Source organism: Opisthorchis viverrini (genome assembly GCF_000715545.1).
Source record: "Opisthorchis viverrini unplaced genomic scaffold opera_v5_242, whole genome shotgun sequence".
Taxonomy (NCBI): Eukaryota; Metazoa; Platyhelminthes; class Trematoda; order Opisthorchiida; family Opisthorchiidae; genus Opisthorchis; species Opisthorchis viverrini.
In genome coordinates, this window is record NW_008751898.1 from 222,412 (window position 1) to 241,661 (window position 19,250).

The window sequence follows — 19,250 nt, forward strand, 5'->3', positions numbered from 1 at the left end:
TTGGATGGAACGGCTGTATATACAAGCTGCTTCAGCAGAATACTCATGCACCACTTAATGATTTGAATGAACGACTGTTTGTATATCGACAGTGATACACTGGTGGTAAGTACGGTCGCTTAACTGAGGTAGAAAGATTAAGTTGCACAGTGAAGAGTGGAAAGAGAAGGGAGGTGGGTACCTGCTCCAAAGACCTCAAGTCTTTGAAGAAGATGAATGAGACGCCCACGTCTCCTAAAATAACACATCGAACACCACGACCCAAAATCCTTTGTGTAGCACCCCTAAAAAAAGTCCAGTGCACAATGACGGACAGAATGAAACTGACAGTCCGGCTGAGAAGTACCAAACCAGCTTGTAGTTGGGGTAGATTATAGGCCACCTGATGTGGGGTTTCGAACTACGGGGAGAGACAATCGCGTAAGCCACGAAGATCACACAGCAATTAACTAGACTGAACAATTCCACTTTGCATTGCCCTGTCATAGCCGGCTCCCTACGATATTTTCGCTCGTGAGAAACAACGCTCTCTTCGGTAGACGATGGTTAGTAATGTGTAAAACGCTCCAAACACTGAGTTGTTGGGTCACAAAGTACTGGATCGCGCACCAGTTTAAAGAGAACAAGCTCTAGTAATACATTGTCGGTAATTTAGTGGAGATTCAATTCGCGAGAGTGAACAAATCCATACTGAAAAACCGAGCAGTTCAGCTGTTTTCATCCTTACAGAGAATCAACATCTCACGAAAATCGTGATCTCCCGGTTAGTAGTTTAAACACAACCAGCTGTTCATCAGTGTTATCAACTCACACCTAGATAGGATATAGCGCCACCATTTAGCCCCCGTCATGCTACAGAGACCAAATGTTTAAAGACAACATAAGCATATAATTTTGCACCTCAAGATAGACCTCAGATGGTCCTCTTTTCAGTTAGTGTACTGCCAAAGTTTACATCGGACCCGAATCCTGGAACGCGAGGATAAAGTCCCTTTACACGAGATCTCCCTTCAAAATATTGCCAACATCGGCCTCAATCAGTGCCCAACTACGGTTGTCACAACCGTTTAGTTTTATGTACGCCTACAGGTGTCCAAATTTCGGGAAGTCGTCCAGATACAAAGTGATGTTGCAGCAAGGTGCTAGGCCACATAAATGCAAGTACCCTCTCACAGTTATCCATCGGCTCGAAACTATTTTCAGTGAACTGTTCCTTCTGTTCACCATCATGCGGCCATTTATCACCGACGACAGCAAGTACCGTTTCAAAGTAGCAGACATGCGGAATGCGCGGCTTCGTCCAGTCCCACGCAGGATAGCCAAAGAGTCGCACACATCAAATGAAGAGAAAACGTTTATTTTCATCTGAAAACAATGTGAGCGCAGTAAAAATACATGGTACGCATGGCATGTGGCGTTATATTTGGCATTGCTGTTCATTTCTTGGTACATAAGATCCAAACTTTCTAATCAGGGCGGACCGTAGACAGATCGACAGAAATGTCCAGTGAAGGTACGTTGGCTTGTGAACTCTCCAAAGAACGAAGAAATAATTAAAGGGATGGTGTTAGGCACGCTTCTCAACATAGCTGACAATGCATTTTAGCACTGCTAATGTGGCAATGTCTAATGAAGTCTATTCAGTCATCCTTATTCAGCGCGCTGATGAATTCTTCCAGTTTTTCCTGTAGATGCCGCACACGCTCTGTGGATGTGAAGAAAAAGACAGTGGCATAGGTTGGAATGACTGTAAATTGACGTATCGTGTAGATTTGAATGAAAAACGGAGAAGACAAAAGCATCTTTGTCAGAGGTATGCTAACGGACTAATCCATGAGTTGATGTTGCCCAATGCAACTAGGTCTATGTCAACTAGGTCTAGCTGTAAGTAACTCGGGCGTAAGTATAATAGGCTAGTATTAAACTTTTTTCATAAAGGAAACTACTCACAAGGTTGCTGAAAACTCTTCGACAGCCCACGACCGGTTTCACCCTTCTTGGGGCTCATCAGGTAGGCGTAGTCCCCGAGTTTCCGTCAACCTTATGATCTACTTGAACCCTGTTTAGCTATTATCCTCGCCGTAGGACTTGTTTGAACAGATTGATGTGACATGGTAACAGCAAAACATCGATCTTCGACCGTGATATTGCAATCAATTACAGTGTATTTATACGTTCACACAACGTAATCAGCGGCGCATTGAACACGAGACTGGTAGGCTTGACGTCGCGAAATCACCGGAACTCTTACATCTCCTGTCTGAACAGCGCTTGTGGTTGCAGTTTTTGACGACCTACAAAGATTGCTCCGTAACTACATTTCCGGACACAGGACGGTAAACGGTGACCTGGCATACGGGTTGAACTCGGATTGCAGGAAAGAAATCGCGTGACCAAAAAGTCTCCGAAAAAGAACCATACTTATATTGTAAACGTCCGATTCTCACAACGGCTCACGGAATTTACCACCCATCAGCGTACACCACAACGTCATATAGCTTGAGACAACGTTTAAACGATGATAAAGCTGTACCCATAGAGTAAATAACATCTTTGAAAATTCACTCTGAATATTTGTTCTACGTAAACTTAGCCAGTTGTAATAGTTCAACATCCTGACCGGTCAGATAACCCCCACCTGACCCACAACCGGTGCACCGCATAGTTACTCTATCGGTTAACCAAGGGACCGAACCTCCAGACACTATTTGAGACGCAGGCATCGATTCCTTAAAACGTAGCAATACTATTTTTTCTCATAACGAAGGTGGTCCCGACAGGTTCCAGTAGTCTGTGGTCCTCGTCTTCGAAAAAACCTTGCGGAATTTAATCATAAATGGAAACTGTGGCGTTCCGAACGGCTGACCTCGTCCCACCGTCTGTAGGCAAAGAGAAGAATTTAATCTAAAAGGAAAACGTGGCGTTCCGAACGGCTGACCTCGTCCCACCGTCTGTAGGCAAAGAGAAGTCAGACACGAGTACGCTGGTTTTATGAAGAAAGTTGCTCAGATCCGTAGAAGACAATTCTGAAGAGGACATGATTGAACACCCTGAAAATGTATGCTTTCTTACATTGCATCTAATGGGACCAGATACATTTCTGTGCTGGACGGCGCTCATGTTTGCGGCCCTTTATTCGAAATGTCAGTACAGAAACTCATGGAGACTGGCATGTCCGTAGTAACGTACAGGGTTACGATGAATGAAATAAAAATGTTAAAGAGGCAACTAAAGTGGTAAACAACTTACTTAGTTCTTCCGCTAATGTCACCCGTCTGCCAGTGATTAGCTTACGAAGCGCAATGGGGTCATCGGATAGCTCAGAAAGCACTTGCTTGACATGGTGTTCCAAGCGCCGAGCTGAACAAAAAATCCGGGTTACAGTGGACATATAATATGATAAAACTGTGATACTAGGTGAGTTAGGGTGCATGCCTGCACGAGAAAAGTAAAAAAACACAACGAAAACGGCTAGCATTCGAAGGCTAATCAATAAACCGACACTTGTCCAACAAACTGGACGGAATACAAAACTTTGGGATTCACATTGACGTGTAGACACCCAGAGGTAGAGGAGCTTATAATCAACAGCCTAGCTGTCATACGCGACACGAATAGGGGTGATCAACTGTCGTCAAGAGTGCAATTCATTGACTGATATTTCGAGCAAATTATCAAGTGCGGACAATTCACCTACCCAAGATGAGTCCTAGTTCCAATGGCAGAAAAAAATATCCGCATTTCTTTTATCACCTCATTCCTGCATTTCAAGCTACTCTTTATTGTGCAAGATGGAGAACAATCGAGCAGAATTGAAACAAAGAGGACATCTAAACAAAAAACTACACATACATCCCTTGACTTACTACTTTAGTGACCATCGCAAAAACTGAGACAATAAAATTTGAAGCTCCGGTCAACTGCTGTTTGTAAAGCTGTTGTCTGGCAAGTGGGATGCCGAATAACATCATACAAACTGCATCGCTATCTTCCAACTAAAACTGTAAAGTTCTGAATCTATGGCTTCAATTGTGTACTAAGACCTGGTCGGCACAGGATAATCACAAATTACTGAACTGCAGTAAACAACACTGGGTGCAAAAACACCAGACCCTGAAAGTTGTGCGACGTGGTCTCAGTTTTAGCACAAAGGACAAACTTCATGACATGGTAAAGGCACTGAATAAGAGTAACAATTACTGTCCCACTCTTTTGCAGCTTTATTTTTGAGACTAGAAGAAAACTGAAGTCCGAGTTTACCTTCGAGGACAAGGAATTCTAGACAACTGTGAAGCGCTTCTGCCGGAACGAAATTTGAGTACACACCAAGCAAACTCACCTTCATCGTTCATTATTTGCTGACGGAGAGCATTCCCAGTGGCTTCTATCATTCGCATCAGGCGATAAAAGAGAAGAACTTCGCGACAATCGGAGTATTCAGTCATCAAATGGCTATTCGGATCACCCGCTCCCATCAGGCTGTCTTGGAGATCTGATTCGGCTTGTGCTGACAGATGCGCTGCTTCGGAGTTGGACTGTACGTTTGAAGAATTCAGAAATCCCTGTTGGTAGTAGTAGAAACTCTTTCGGCAGTCATGACAGTTTTCAAGGGCGCGTTCCAAGTATACGCGTTGAACAAGGGGCTCCCACGTTTCACTGATCTATAAAGGAAAACAGCAGTAAAGGCAACGATGCAGATGGAGAACTTTGAGATGAACTGCAGGTTGGAAAGTATCCTTAATTCACTCATCTGATCTAACAGATTACGACAATGCATGCAGCCTGAATGAGTCACAACACCACACAAAGAAATTTAGTAAGAATCGCTCAAGCATATCGTTCCTTTGATGCATAGACGCCGTGCGATCAGCATAAGACAGGAGGGCTGAGAAAACATGAGCCGGCCGCAGTGAGAAAGAAGTGAGTGAGATGCCAGAGGCAAAATTCTTTCAGCCAGGAGCTCAAATGAATGCCTTGCGGTACTTTGAGTTAGATTGAGTTAAACCGTTTTTGCAATAGGTCTCTCTGCTACCAAAAATAAATTGAGTATGGATACCAGAAGTAGTCGGCGTCGGACATGTTCTGCGTTTAAACTTGATAAGGACCGGAAACAAACTTTGAGCTACGCTGAGAATAGAAAGCTCCTTCTTAAGGGCGTTTCATAAGACTTGAAGATACCGATGAATGCCATCACAGTGGGGAAAGGGAAAATCAAGCATACCATTTGATCGGTTACTTCAATATTCCGGGTCTGTAGGTTACGACGAATAGTAGTCAGATCGTCAGGTGTGATTTTAGAACTAGGTCTCTGTAACGAGAAAAAAAACAAAAGTCATAATACAGAAGGACCAATTACTTATGATAATCGCGAAAAAAAGCACATCAAATCTGCCACTGCTGTACCTTGAAGAGTAGAATACCACCACAAATTACTACCCATTAGTCCAACTTGATTTTTACTCATACCATCTATTCTAGATGGAATGATCCAGTGAGGGAAGGTAGCCTGTAGTCCTAAGGACTCAACAGCGGTAAAACCCACTGTTTGTTTCCAGCTTGAATACAACTTGGTAGTGAAAAAATTGAAAAGGACTAGGCCACTGATAATTTACGAAGTAGTGCAAAGTTTGAAGATAAACCAAGAATTTCATCAAAAAGACCCAGCTATTCTTGAGGTTCCACAGTACAAATACTTCAAGACAAAAATCGCGGCAAAACAAGGTAGTTTTTTGCTAATTTACGAAACTGCACAAGCCTAAGCTCACCAACAGTAGCCCCCCCAGAATACTGCTGTCAACGCAACCTTCATGGATGTGGCCACATATAGGTAGTACACAACTTACCCTGTAACTAACACAAATCTAGCTACCTTGGAAAAATTTAGCTACATCACGCCGTACTAACACCAACTAGTGATAATCTGAATAATGGATAAAATTAATCGTCCAGCTGTAACACCCTTCCGATGACTAGCTGCTATGCTACCCAAAGGAAGCACGAGGGCTGGGATACTGCTAGATTGCTCAAGCCTAGACAGGCGAAGTCGACATGCAGAGGTCGGGTCAGGTCAGTAAATTCGCGCTCTAACCACTGAGCCATCTCGCCCTAGTACTAATATAACATGATACAGAGCGTGTCAACGCCAAAGAGATTGCTGGCATCGGTGAAGTGAAAGATTGCTGGCATCACTTGCCCTTCATCCCCTTACGGTGGCCTGCGAATCGAGATCAGCAAGCGGGATCCCAGCATGATAAGGTTTATGTTGACTATATCCTTGCGCCCATCAGGTACCATACCAATACTATATGTATAACCGGCCTTCTATTTTAGTATTCATGGATTGATAAGGCGCATTCGGCTCGGTTGACAAGTCCGTTCTCCTTAATACGCTTGCCCAGCAAGAAATGACATGGTCCCTACTGCATGATCGGAGGCGCTGTAAAATAAGACTGCTAATCGACGTCGATGGGGTTCTTTTTGCTAGTTTCTATCCGGATTGCCTGAAAGGGTGTCTGGAAGTAAAGGGATTTCTGAATGATTGTGGTAGGGTAGTAATAAGTCCCTTGCCCATCCGCTTCTATTCCTTTCTTCACAATAAGGCTTTCAAATAAATTATGGTTGCACGGTGGTGAAGCATCAGTGATGAATACCGCTGTTATGCTGTCGAAAATGACTTACTGCGTACGAAGATAGCAGTGTAGAGATTTCATGAACTACTTCACGACGTTGCCGCTGTTCGGGAGACAAATTCTGCCATTTGATCCAACGAGCAAGACGGTCCGGGCCACAAAGATCGGATATGGACTGGTTGACTGTTGAATGCATGAAAAACAGTGAATCCAACGCTGAAAACTGTCTAGCTTGTGAAGTGCGAAAACAGGTTGCGAGAGTGTGACAGGTCGAAAAAAAATTATGACTGAGGTTTGAGTTCTGAGTCCTATAGAAAGGCGTTTCTCAAACCAGTCATTCTGATACGTACTTCTGATTTGATGTTGCCTGGAATTAAGTCCAGCTGTCAGAATAATAAAGAATTGTAATGTACAGCCCGGAAGAACGTTTCCAGGACAATTGATGTCTTGGTGTAGTAAAAAAAATACCGAAGTCGGATTCAGGAAAGCACATCCACTGATTTCCATACACTAAACTGCAAACAGTTCGAGGGTACAGATGGAATCCAAAAATCAACTTCCACCTTTCCAGCGTATCTCGTACGCTGCGTGGAAGTGAATCAAAGGCGGACGGAAACCGTTTTTGACAATCTCAACCTTGGCCAGTTTTATATTGTTATACTGTAATAAAACTACCGGACTCTTTATGAGTGCTGAGATTGCTTGTTACTAGCCAGCCACAGCAGGATCCACACATTCTACATCAGGTATCAAAGGCCGATAGGTGGGCCAGCTTAGAACTAATATCTAACGTCACGGTGTGGACCTCCTACGTCCCACTCGAATGGCCCCAGTAAGTAAGCACTTTGAGATTTTTTTAAACACAATGTCTCAGCCACAACCAGCTGCAGGAATTACCGTTGAAGGAACTACACAAGAACTGTTCAAACAAGACTGAACTGTTGCCATTAGCCAGGGTCATCATCATCATCATCGACAGCATGAAATCAGTGTTCAACACCGATGTTTCACTGTCAGGGTACTGGTAGTTCAGGCTGTATGGATGACCACAGTTTTGTTTGCTGAGCGAACGCGAAATTCACGGCTTATTCATAACCTTCACGGTTCCGGACAAGGGACGGAACGAATAATCAGATTTGGCCAAAGGGTACACCAACATTAAAAACTAAGATTTGACTACTATTCACAGTAATAACTCTCAATAAGGGACGTGTGGAGGGGAAACCGCCTCCAGGTACTGAAGTAATAATTTGTTACTTGAAAAGTAGTGTCGGATACAGAATGAAAACTATTCAATAACTCACCTGATTTTAAACGAGTCTTCAAAGCCCGCTCCAGAAATTCGACAGCACTGGTCCAGTGTGCTTTGTCATGAACTGTGCGGTCGTCCAAGGCATTAGATTGAATAACTCGCTGGATGAATAAAAACCAGGGAGAACCATAAAGCAAATCACCATTTCCGTCAGAGAGTCGTGCCCTAGATTATAGCTAAAACGACGGGAAGGTACACACTACCCGACGTGCGTCCATACTTCTTTAAAAATAATTCGAAGTCACAATCAAGAGAACCTAAAAAGAGGCCCAGTGAGGTTACCGTTTGTGTGCGGAAATTGAGAAACGAAAATAAACAGAAAGTTTAGCAGGGTGACCTCACCACCATGGTGAATACGAAAGATTTTCGAGAAAACAGTCAGAAGTGTTCCACAAAGTGAATGATAGATCAGAGAAAAGGAAGAGAAGCCATTCAAATGCTTTTAGACATAATCAGGCACACGAATACTACGTGAGTAAGTGTCATGGAGTACAGAGAAGGCTATCTTACCCTCTTTTGTGTTTGCCTTTCTTTCATTTATGGTTGCTCTGGGTTCGCAAAATTCGCTTAAGATCATTAAAAAATAAAGCCAGAACATTTTCAGTGTACGGAAGTACTAGGACAAGCTCTAAGAACAGTGGATGGCATCAGCAGACTAAAAACTAGTAAACGACCACAAGGTACCACCTTGCAGCGGTGATCGGTTTTCAGCACCGCAATGGTCCTGTTGACTACATTGGCTGAAATTCAGTTCCGGCCCATCAAGTAGCAGACTAAAAACTAGTAAACGACCTCAAGGTACCACCTTGCAGTGGTGATCGGTTTTCAGCACCGCAATGGTCTTGTTGACTACATTGGCTGAAATTCAGTTCCTAGGGATTCAACTATGTGCGGAAGAACAACGTGGAGTAACCTGATGGAGAATTTGGAATCCCGATGGTACGAAGCGGGTTTGGGAGTAAATAAGTACTTTTCGTGGCGAGCGGGAACGACGGAGTTTTCCTCCAAACGAACAGCGATACGCTTTTTCCCCTAAAGGACGGTTTGGAAATGGTTATCCGTGAACACGTTCCGATCGTATGATGGCTAACGTGACAGCTGATACCCAACCAATAATACGTACATAAGCCGAGAGCCTGGTGTTGCGTACGAAGCACCGGCTGAGTGCCATTAAATTACGGGTCCCAATTTGGTATAATGTTTTCTGAACCTTTTGCATTGGTTATCTTTCCACGACCTTGCCGTCGAAGGCTCAGGAGTGCAACCCCTACCATGCCGGAATTCCGCTTGCTGCTCTCGAGTCAGTGTTTCATAAGCCAACATAAGACGAGGGAAAAGTGACGCCGAAAGTCTCGTTAGGATCGGGGTCAAGCTGAACCACCTGATTACCGATCCTCCCCAGCTATCTGGTAGTCTTCTTTCCCCAAATGCACGCCAACAGAGCAGACAAGTGCTGACTGAAGAATCCACCCCTGTCTTTGAATGATGCTCATGGGAGGTCATTCGGACCAGAAGCTCGATGACGCTTGGGAGAACATATGCAGTAATAAAAATCCGAGGCCGCAGGGGGTTCCAGGTTCACCATCCACAGCTTTACTTCAGCTGTAGTATCTAAATGAGTGGCAGCAGGTGGCCACAAAGTATTCGGCCCACCGATCGATACTTCCAAGAAGTTCGCTCAATTCTGATACCTGATGGTTTCGCTCAAAGGTGGTTCCCGGGGATCGGTCACAAAGATCAACAAAAATAATCTTCGGGCATTACCGGATTTCCGCGCCTCTTCCAATTCCTTGGCTTTCAGAATCCACCAGACTTCGTGGCCGCACACACGCTCACTTTCACTTGATACCTGATAGTTCGTCGGACCAAGTTATGTTTCGAACAGGAGGGGATATTTCTCCGAGACTCAAGCAGTGTCACTGATCGGTCTGATATCTAGTGCTTCAGTGGGCCTGCTAACGCCGTGTAAAGTGGGGGCGAACTCGTCCCAGTATGAATTCACATCTGATGGTGGAGCAGTCCGAAGAGTCTATAATATGATTGTGGTAAATTCGACTAACATCCGGATCTGTCTCAGCTACCAAGCGATTTGTCCGCACCTTGCGTGGCCCTGGAAAATGAAGGGAGAATAAACTCCGGACGAGCGCGTTCCAAAGAGCTTCTCTTGGGGACCTATTCCCTAGCCTCTGACCCAAGCGTTCGAACCGCAGAGAGGCGGTTGCTAAAGATATCTTCAAGAAACCTGTCTCAAGCCAGGTAGTCTTGAATGCAGGGGACTAGCCTGGCTCGAGGACCACGTGGGATTGTTCAGCGGTTAGAGCGCGAATTTACTGACCCGGAGGTCCGTGGTTCAAACCCCACCTCTGCCTCTCGACTTCCCCTGTCTAGGCTTGGGCAACCTGACAGTATCCCAGCCCTCGTGCTTCCTTTGGGTGGCATACCAGCTACGCACAGAAAGGGTGTTACAGTGGTTCGAGCCCAGCCTCTACCTATCGAATTCGTCTGTCTAGGCTTGGGCAACCTGACAGTATCCCAGCCCTCGTGCTTTCTTTAGGTGGCATACCAGCTACGCACAGAACGGGTGTTACAGCTGAACAATTTTTTGAGGACACAGAGAGTAGAGCACAGATGCTTGACTATCGATGTTGCTATACACAGAAGATGCTTTTGGAGCCGTAGCGGGTTCATGGCAAAGGTTTATTTTTTTTTTGTTAGGATACAGAGAGTAGCGCACAGATGCTTGACTCTCGATGTTGCTATGCACAGAAGATGCTTTTGGAGCCGTGGAGGGTTCACGGCAAAGGTTTGTTTTTTTTTTTACCGTATTTGATAATTTCGCTGGTGGTCACAGTTAACTGCTAAGCGACCAGAGTATGAGTATTTTAGGGCCGACCATTCTAATCGTTCCTTCTTTAGGAGGTGGTATCGTTCTTTCACATATGGAAGTGCAGGTTGCCTGTAGGAAACACTTTACTCCTTTCGCAGTGCGATTTTACCTCCAGATTGCCTCAATACGAATGTTAGTGTTAAGGGAACTCGTTTCCCATCGCTGCTTCTGGCATGGTTACACCTTGAAGTTCAATCTCTCGAACCATTACAATACTTAATCCAACCGCCAAGTAAAGATGGCAGCTAGTGGCCGCCTTAACTTGACACGGTCATACCAAATTTAGAGTTACGGGTTGAAAAGAAACGAGAAGGCGGTCCGAATCTCGCAGATATTTCACTCATGGTCAACTTACCAGACGATTCTCCGCCTTGTGGTCCCAAGTGTGCCTATTCCGTGTCTCCTGAAGGACCTTCTTCTTTAGCTGGTCAAAAATTTTATCGTGACCAGGAGAGTGTTGAACGGAACTCAACTTGTTTTCCAACTGGCTGTATAGCGTTTTCCAGCCCACATTGACTGCGGTCTTCGGTAAATCCTTTTCAACCCAATCACGAAGCCAAATGTCGATGTTTGTTTGAAACGCGCTGTATTGGAGAAGACAAAACTGAGGGTTAAGGTTAACACAGTCGGATGGATTCCCAGACTTCACTTAGGTAAACGGAGTACAAACGACCAGTAAAAAGGAAGCAACTGGGAAGTTCTCATAGGCATTTAGAATACTAATAGGTGAAAACTTTATAGTTTTCTGAAACATGATGATTGTTGGCTTTACAACGTATTATGAGACCTGACTCACCCTAGATCATCCAGCTGTTGTGCCGGTTCAAATATCTCTGTAAAAACGTGATCTGCCAAATCGTTCCAGAGTTGCATGCGTAGGCTGCTCTCCCATGTGGCAGCACTAATTCCATTCAGAGTAACCAGATCGTCAAGTATTTCCGTGCGGGCCTTTTCGAACAACTCCTCACGATCCATTTCTCGGAGATGTGGGAACGAATTTTTCCACTCGGCTTCGAGGTTGTACCGAAGCGCTGGCAGCAAAGTAAGAATATGCATTCCTTAATACTATATTCTCAAACTTCGACAAACCTCTAAGATGCTTTTTTCGTTTTGAAAAACATTCGACCTGGCTAGGATTCGCATTGGCTTCCTGAAGCACTGGAAATTCAGTGGGGACTAACCAGAAACGGTTTAATCTGAAGGAAATTGAAGTGTCTCAAATGACCATGTTTCAGTGGCTTATTTGAGAACTGGCGTCAGCTTAACCACTGAGCTATTCCGAGCTCGACTCGTGAGAGCAGCGTAAAACAATTTAAATGAGACCAAGAAATTGGGTTGGTTAGTTCACTGGTGCCATCAGAAGGAGCCATTGAAAGCGGTCACTTCTGAGGAATAGTCTACTCTGTAAGTGAAATTACTGTTAATGGAAGGCTCGACAGGTAAACCAAAATTGGGAAATTCTAAGGAATGGTCTCTCATGAGAGTGGTCTCTCCAGAGGGGTACGACTGCATTGGTCGCAACTGCGATGGGTAGTGTCGCACTCATTGGTATTGTTTCAAGGACAGTCTTTTCCAAGTCTCTAACGTTCTAATTACTAAGTGACTGGGCAAAGAAAAATAGCAGACACTAACCTCTGTAAGTGTCCGCTTGCTGTTCAACTGAGTCTTTTACCATTTTCCAAAAGCACTCAGAAACTGCTTTGCTCAGGTTCGCTGTGGTCATCTGAGACAATTGGAGTGTCCCTTCTCTGAAGAGACGGGAACTGCGGAAGAAATCCTCTTCGTATTCTTTGATGCTCTCAATGCTCTCATCCTTGGACCCTGTTGATAAATAGGACAACAAAACCGGAGACACCCACCTTTCCCGGTCACGACGGCAAAGTAGCCCAAAGCTTTCATGGGAAACAGCTTCCCTTCGAGAATCTGTTTAATCTGTTGGAGTTATGGAAAGTGAAATGAACGAGTCTGTCAGCAACAGCATACCCGATTTGGATTATAAAGGTTGGCCTCAGCCAAATCCACCTTGGTGAGCACGAATATGGTTCGCTTTCCAGTTGGATCAACAGAGGAAACTAGATCGGTCACATTGCTGCGTTCTGCATCAATGCTGCCATCTGGAAAGTGTGGAGAGTGGAGAATGAGCTGAGGATTCTTAAAGCATTGACAAGTAGGTGTGATAAAACAGGATACATCAGAACCCTATTGAAACAAAACCATCAAAACCTGGACAAACGTTTTTCATGACAATTCAGCCGTCAACCTTGGCCAAGATTTAAATGCTGTACAGTCTTTTCAATATCGTTGTGAGACAAAAGAAAAGTAATGCTTCTTACCATAAACTGAGCCTGAGGGAAACTTTTCTGGGTGGATTCACCTTCTCGTAAATAAAATCCATCATCACTCGTGATACCCTCCTAAATTTTCCCAATTTCTACGTTGGGCTAGCAGCAAACCTCTATCTACGAAGATGGTAATATCTGGAGGATTCAAGCGGCTGAGATGTGAAGCCAGCAAAGCGGTAAGAATATAGAATCCTTCATGATTTTCGCAACAACCTCACTACTAATACATAGAATGCACCTGTTGATAGGTGCAATTAGGAACGAAGGCCAAAATTTACAGCACTGTACCATGAAGGAAATGATGTAAAATCAACAAAATTTGGAGAACAAACGCAACAAATGGGCGGCTTTCGATAGCGAATTCCAACCAGCTTACCTTAAAAAGCTTCAGAGTTTTAGCGAGTAACTAGACAAATTACTAAACGCAGGCTCTTGACTGCGTGTTACAGCAACCACCTGGTTGGATCTGGAATCACAGATTTACGAGGGTGTGCACACCTAATGTGCTGACGCGTTTTTTAACATACACACAAACACACATACATACATACAAACTTACATAATAGAAGAGCCAGCGGTTTATAGTAAGACCATCTTACCTCCTGCCTACTAGTGTGAACAATTCACTCACCGTTTTGTCATCCGAATGCACACGCCTGTTTTGAATACTGACAAGCGAGCCAAACTAAGGCGCGAACCTATTGACTGGAAGGTCCGTGGCTCGAGTGCAATCCCGACATCTTGACTGCTTCTGTCTAGACTTGGGCAAACTGACAATGTCTAAGCTCTCGTGCTTCCATCCAGTGACATGAGAGCTAGGCATTGAAGGAGTGTTACAGCTGAACAATCATTATTTACTGCTCTTATGCCTATAATTTATAGCTCCTTTACCTATTCTGAAGACCTTGAAATTCTCGAAAGTACATTTCGTCGACAAAATTCTATTACGATAGAAATACAGTGGTCATACCTGTCTTGATTCCCTTTGCCTGATCCACATATGAGGATTTTCACTCATCATCAGCATACTTCAAGCAGACAAGATTTTTTTAGTGCAGATTTTCGAGTTATCTAGACACGTCAGTTCATTTCTGTGGTACCATACATTGTTCTCACGACGTTATTGTGAGAAGAGACGAGTTCAAATCACTTCGGCTCGTGTGAGTAACCAAACAATTTAACTGGTACGTATCCAAAATTTCGACTAGGATCACACTAGAACGGTTAATACTGCCCTTCGTTTCAACTAGTAGGCACCAAGATACTTCCAGTCCATCACGCACTGGCTTCTTCTACGGCCAACTAACAACTAGCTAAACACGCATTTGTCACGAAAGCATACCGAGCACACAAAGTTCCATAGGTTTGTGTGACTGCTGTAAAACCGTTGCAACTGCCGTCTAGACACTCACATAATGCTACAAGGTATTCCACACGTCTCAGTACGAACTAAACCGGATCGATCGCGGAAAACTATACGGATGAGACAGCACCAGGCTACTCGTATCGGGTCCCTCTAACAAGGGGACACAAAACTACGAAAAATTCGGATTAATGGGCATAAAAAACGAAGACAAGCAAAGGGCATGGACACAAGCCGTCACAAGCCGATAAGCAAGAACACGTCATGAAACATAAGTTAACACGAAATCACGAGAAATGTCATGGGTATACAGGAGGACCCAAGTAGAAAGGGGCCGAGGTAAGGGCGAACTGCTATAGGGTCCAAGGGATTTTAAATCTACGCTAATTCACCGCCCTCGAAAACTCTTGTCCACTTGGTTCCTCATCTGAACTGGCTCCCCTGTTCTAAGTTGCTCCGTCCTATGTCGATCAGCGCAGCTTCCAATGACCCTATTGGTTGTGACATATTCGAAAACCTACCTCCCACCTGAAGAAAGTCACTCGTGCGACACGCTTATTTTTGTGTCTGGTGCCCCCCACCCCGGTTGTACACACTTTCTCCAAGCACACCCACTTGTTGACAAAGCCGGACGTGGTGAAACCTCTTACATACTCACATATCCTCGGCCCCGGACATCTGTTGTGTGGCGAATGCGTTACCACTGGTCCCCCAGCGCGCGCTGGATGCACTTGAACTATTAAGTCTGAACAGGCGAACCTGTTCACACTCGAGTGATGTGACTATCACCTTTACATCCTTTATGGCGCATCCGAATTGAGGTGGGGACAAATGGCCTGCCTACTACACTACTATAGGCAGGAAGCCTCAACGGCCCCCTAGTGATGGCATACGTATTTTGACAGGGATGGTTAGACGAGTAGGTACCAACATTGCAACCCGCTGAAAAATGGCTATGCTCAGTCAACAAGTCATCTTGTCAACATCTTGAGAAATTACGTAAAACCAGGGCACAGGATAAACATATCAAAAGCCCAAATAAAAACTACCGATTGTTTACCAAGCTCTTCTGAAACGATATCGTGAGACTAGTTTTCTTCAGGCCAGCGGTGGGTCGTCGAGCTTGCCGCGTACAGTAGAGCCACTGAAAGCTTCGCCAACCGACAAGGGACAGGGAAACTTAGGGTAGGAGGAGCGGTACCGATTAGAGACACAATGGACAAGGCCTGATGGAATTTTCGAAGGCGGGGTATCGAGCGAAATGAAAATTCATCAGGCCCTTTGGCAATCCACATCTACTTTAGTCCTTTTACTAAAGAACCTCTATCTGATTACGGGTGGCCTTCCATATATCTTTATGAAGAGTACTGTAAGCTATAAGGGTAAATATGGATTTGGATTATATGGAGATTTCGTTCACTCATGCTGTCGAACAAATACCACTGCGAAACGTTATGTTCGAGTTCGGTGAAAGTAAACGTTTATCAGCAGGTAAACAGAATAATCATAGTCACGAAGTTCTATGCCGACCCAATGCGCGTTCTCAACTGGTGGGTAGTCACACCACACAACTAAAGAGTTTCAATGGCTACATTTTTGTTAGGCAATCTCACTCATAGGGTCTCTTTTTTCCCGAAGGATGCATACTGCTCATCGCCATATATGCACCACCAACATTACCAGAAATAGCAACATCACCGTTAACAAGATTCACCGCCAGACAGTCACAAGCTTTAGCTGATCATATATTAAAAGTCACACAATCATGGAGAAACTCGGTGCTAGCGTATTGCAAACGTTCTGAGGTGAATATACCTTCAAACACCTAAGCTGGCAATTTGGAAAGGAACCAACAACAATGACAACAGATACCCAATTCTTGCAACGTCTCCAGCCAACCGCACGCAGGGTTATGTGGATCCTATCTTGGAAAGTGGACAACATCAACAACACAGCTTTCTGCCAATTCACGTCCTTCTCAGTTTTCGCCATTCTGAATTAGGTACGGAAAAGGATACTCGTCTAAGTAGACGAGCACATGGCCGAGCCAATGGGGTGGAAGATGCTAGGCGTTTTCCGTGACTCGCACACCCTATTTACCTCGTTACTAATTCAGTCTGTAGCCTTGCACTCTGTAGGTGCAAGACGCATGCCAAGAGGTGGTACAACAATCAGTTTATTCAACAGGACCGGTGCTCGGACTGCATCTCCAGAGAAGAAGACGATGTCGCTTGCATACTCCTGACTGACAAGGTTCCCACCAGCAACAATTTCATCACAGGGTTCCGAAAACTCCCCAGCACCCGCCTCATTATTTCATCAATGACGAAGTTGGACATAAACGGAGATAGTGGACATCCTGCGCGGATGCTTCTAGAGAATTTAGCATTCAGTCATATACTCGGATGTGTGAATATAAGGACTGGATTATGTTCACAGACATCTGGGGCATTCCCCGTAGAACAAGTGCAGTTAAAGGCACTAACTGATTGACAGAATCGAAACGCATCCTTGAAATTAAGGAACACCGAGACTATGGGTCATCTGCATATATAACGTTGCTCTAACACCTGGCGGGATGTAAACATGCGAAGCAGCAGGTGATGAAATGAACAATTGATTGAGGTATTCCGTCGATCGGTCAAAACGTTTTCTTCCTAAATATCAGAGTTATCGTTGTTTGTGGTGTTTTCACTGACAAGAGACTTCCGAGCATCTGTTGAACGAACCAAATGGAACAGTCTTCCGGTACTTCTCGCATTTATCGCTTCTTCCAATCCTTCGAGCTTCTGGGTCCACCAAATCTCCCTGTTTTCACGGACACAGTTCTACCTGGTGCAGGACGGTGTGTCGAATGGGGGCTGCGAACGGACGGAGTCAGCCGCCGGGCCTCCGACAAAATGGGTCAAGTGCTTACAAGTGACTGGAAGCCGTGTACTACAGATTGAAGTCCGGGTATCACATAAAGCTTTGGTCCGTGGACGTTGAATCCGATGTCAGAAAAGCAAGTGGGCTAAGGAGAAGTCGACTATGATAGGTTTTTTATTTCTGGGCCTACGAGCTTCCCAACGGGTAAGCAAGGTGTGCGCGTTTTGCCAAAACTAAAAAACGCGTAGAAAGGCAACAACTGATAAGTGCATTGTCGGTGTTCACGCAGAAGTTCCATTATTACAGTTAGACAGTGATCGATTCTCGTCACCGGTAAACGATGGCACTGTACCCAGTTGGGTTGGGAGCACCCAACATGAAGCTGTCACATTGACGAGGTGGTCGGGCTTGAGTGTTGCAATGATCCCGCGCAATACACTGGCTGGAACTTTGTTCCACAAGGTCTAACCATACCATGAAGGCCAAAGTAAGCAGACAGACCAAGACCACCTAGACCCCGTACTATGAGTAATCGTAATACCAGAGTCTGGGGGTAAATCCGTACTGTCCTCTGCGATAGGAGTATGAAGGCAGTATGGCTTTTCTCCCAGGCGACAAGCGTGTCCATATTCATGGAAGCAGCCATTCTTCTTTCCCCCGAGGAAGGACGGATTGGAAAAGGCTTGCTTAAACACTCCGAACGCCCAACGGTCGGTCATGACCGCCGGCGCATTGTTCTATGCGGTCGAAATGCTTCTAAAACAACAGCATGGCGCTGTAAAAAAGGCCTGCTGTGCGCGGCCGCACTAGGGGTGAGAGACCATTGCCTTATTCCGTCCATCTTCTCGTTAGACCAGCCCCCTACAGCCGAGAAGGTCAGATTATTGGGTAATCGGCTCCGGGCAGGGCCCCCAAAGAAGACCCTACGGCCCAGTCTTGTGGGTCAGACTTTTGGGTATAAGGCTCTAAGTGAGGCATTCTATCCAACCCCTTCCTCCACCAGGGCAACCGGAAAGTATCGTTTGCCCGCACAGTTCTTTACCCACCCGTTCCCACCACATAAGTAAATGTTGCTGGGTCATTTGATTGTCAGTTATCTGACCGTTGTGCGTTATGCACTCCATGGCTTATCCACAATAAGAAACAACACCTTGCTATATCTACGAGATCCTTTCTACACAAGAGCTTTAAACGTCAGGACTCTATCTCATATTGGCAATGCTCGCCAACACCTTAAACTCCCATGAAACAGATGTATGCTGTGTCTCTGAAACACTCATACAATATCCAAGTGTGATCATGCACCCAAAACACCAAGGAGAAACCCAACTCCTTCACACTTCACTCTCCACGGGTCCGGTGGTCCAGAAGCGATGACTCATGAAATATATGGCGTGGGAGCTCCACTCGTCCTCAGATATTGGTGCATCTTGCTGGATGCCAGTACACAATCGTCTTCACGCAGTCCCCTTATCCAGTTAAATCAACCACAGTACCCCTCGACATGAATCGCCAAACGTCCCAACAGACTGCAGTTGTGACGCTAAAGATACTTCCTACCGAGATTTATCCGGGTGCGTTCGTCCATTGAGAAGCACCACCGACACCGTGATCATTGCGGACGATACGAATGCGCAAGTCGGTTGTCGGAGCACCTTGGAAAGAAATCCGAGCAGTTGATTTGGAGGGGATGCTCCTCGCACAGACGATAAGCGACATCTCCGATTCTGTGCTGATCGTCAACTATTTACAGCCAACGAAAATTAAAAAAATAATAACCGTTCAGCTGTAGCGCCCTTTCGGTGCCTAGCTGCTATGCCACCCGAAGGAAGCACGAGGGCTGGGATAC

The 19,250-nt window shown here is 45.1% G+C and overlaps 1 protein-coding gene across 1 annotated transcript in view; it reads right to left on the reverse strand.

Moving 5' to 3' along the window:
• Positions 1-1,345: 1,345 nt before the first annotated feature.
• T265_08855 (hypothetical protein) overlaps positions 1,346-19,250 on the reverse strand; it is a gene marked incomplete at both ends in the record, with an annotated part of 28,719 nt that continues 10,814 nt past the window's right edge. Inside the window, 11 exons of the mRNA XM_009174772.1 lie at positions 1,346-1,705; positions 3,250-3,360; positions 4,340-4,661; positions 5,222-5,308; positions 6,679-6,812; positions 7,934-8,042; positions 11,184-11,412; positions 11,625-11,859; positions 12,461-12,649; positions 12,688-12,760; positions 12,812-12,942. Of these exons, the coding sequence (XP_009173036.1) occupies positions 1,641-1,705; positions 3,250-3,360; positions 4,340-4,661; positions 5,222-5,308; positions 6,679-6,812; positions 7,934-8,042; positions 11,184-11,412; positions 11,625-11,859; positions 12,461-12,649; positions 12,688-12,760; positions 12,812-12,942 (1,685 nt within the window). The remainder of the gene's footprint in view (positions 1,706-3,249; positions 3,361-4,339; positions 4,662-5,221; positions 5,309-6,678; positions 6,813-7,933; positions 8,043-11,183; positions 11,413-11,624; positions 11,860-12,460; positions 12,650-12,687; positions 12,761-12,811; positions 12,943-19,250) is intronic.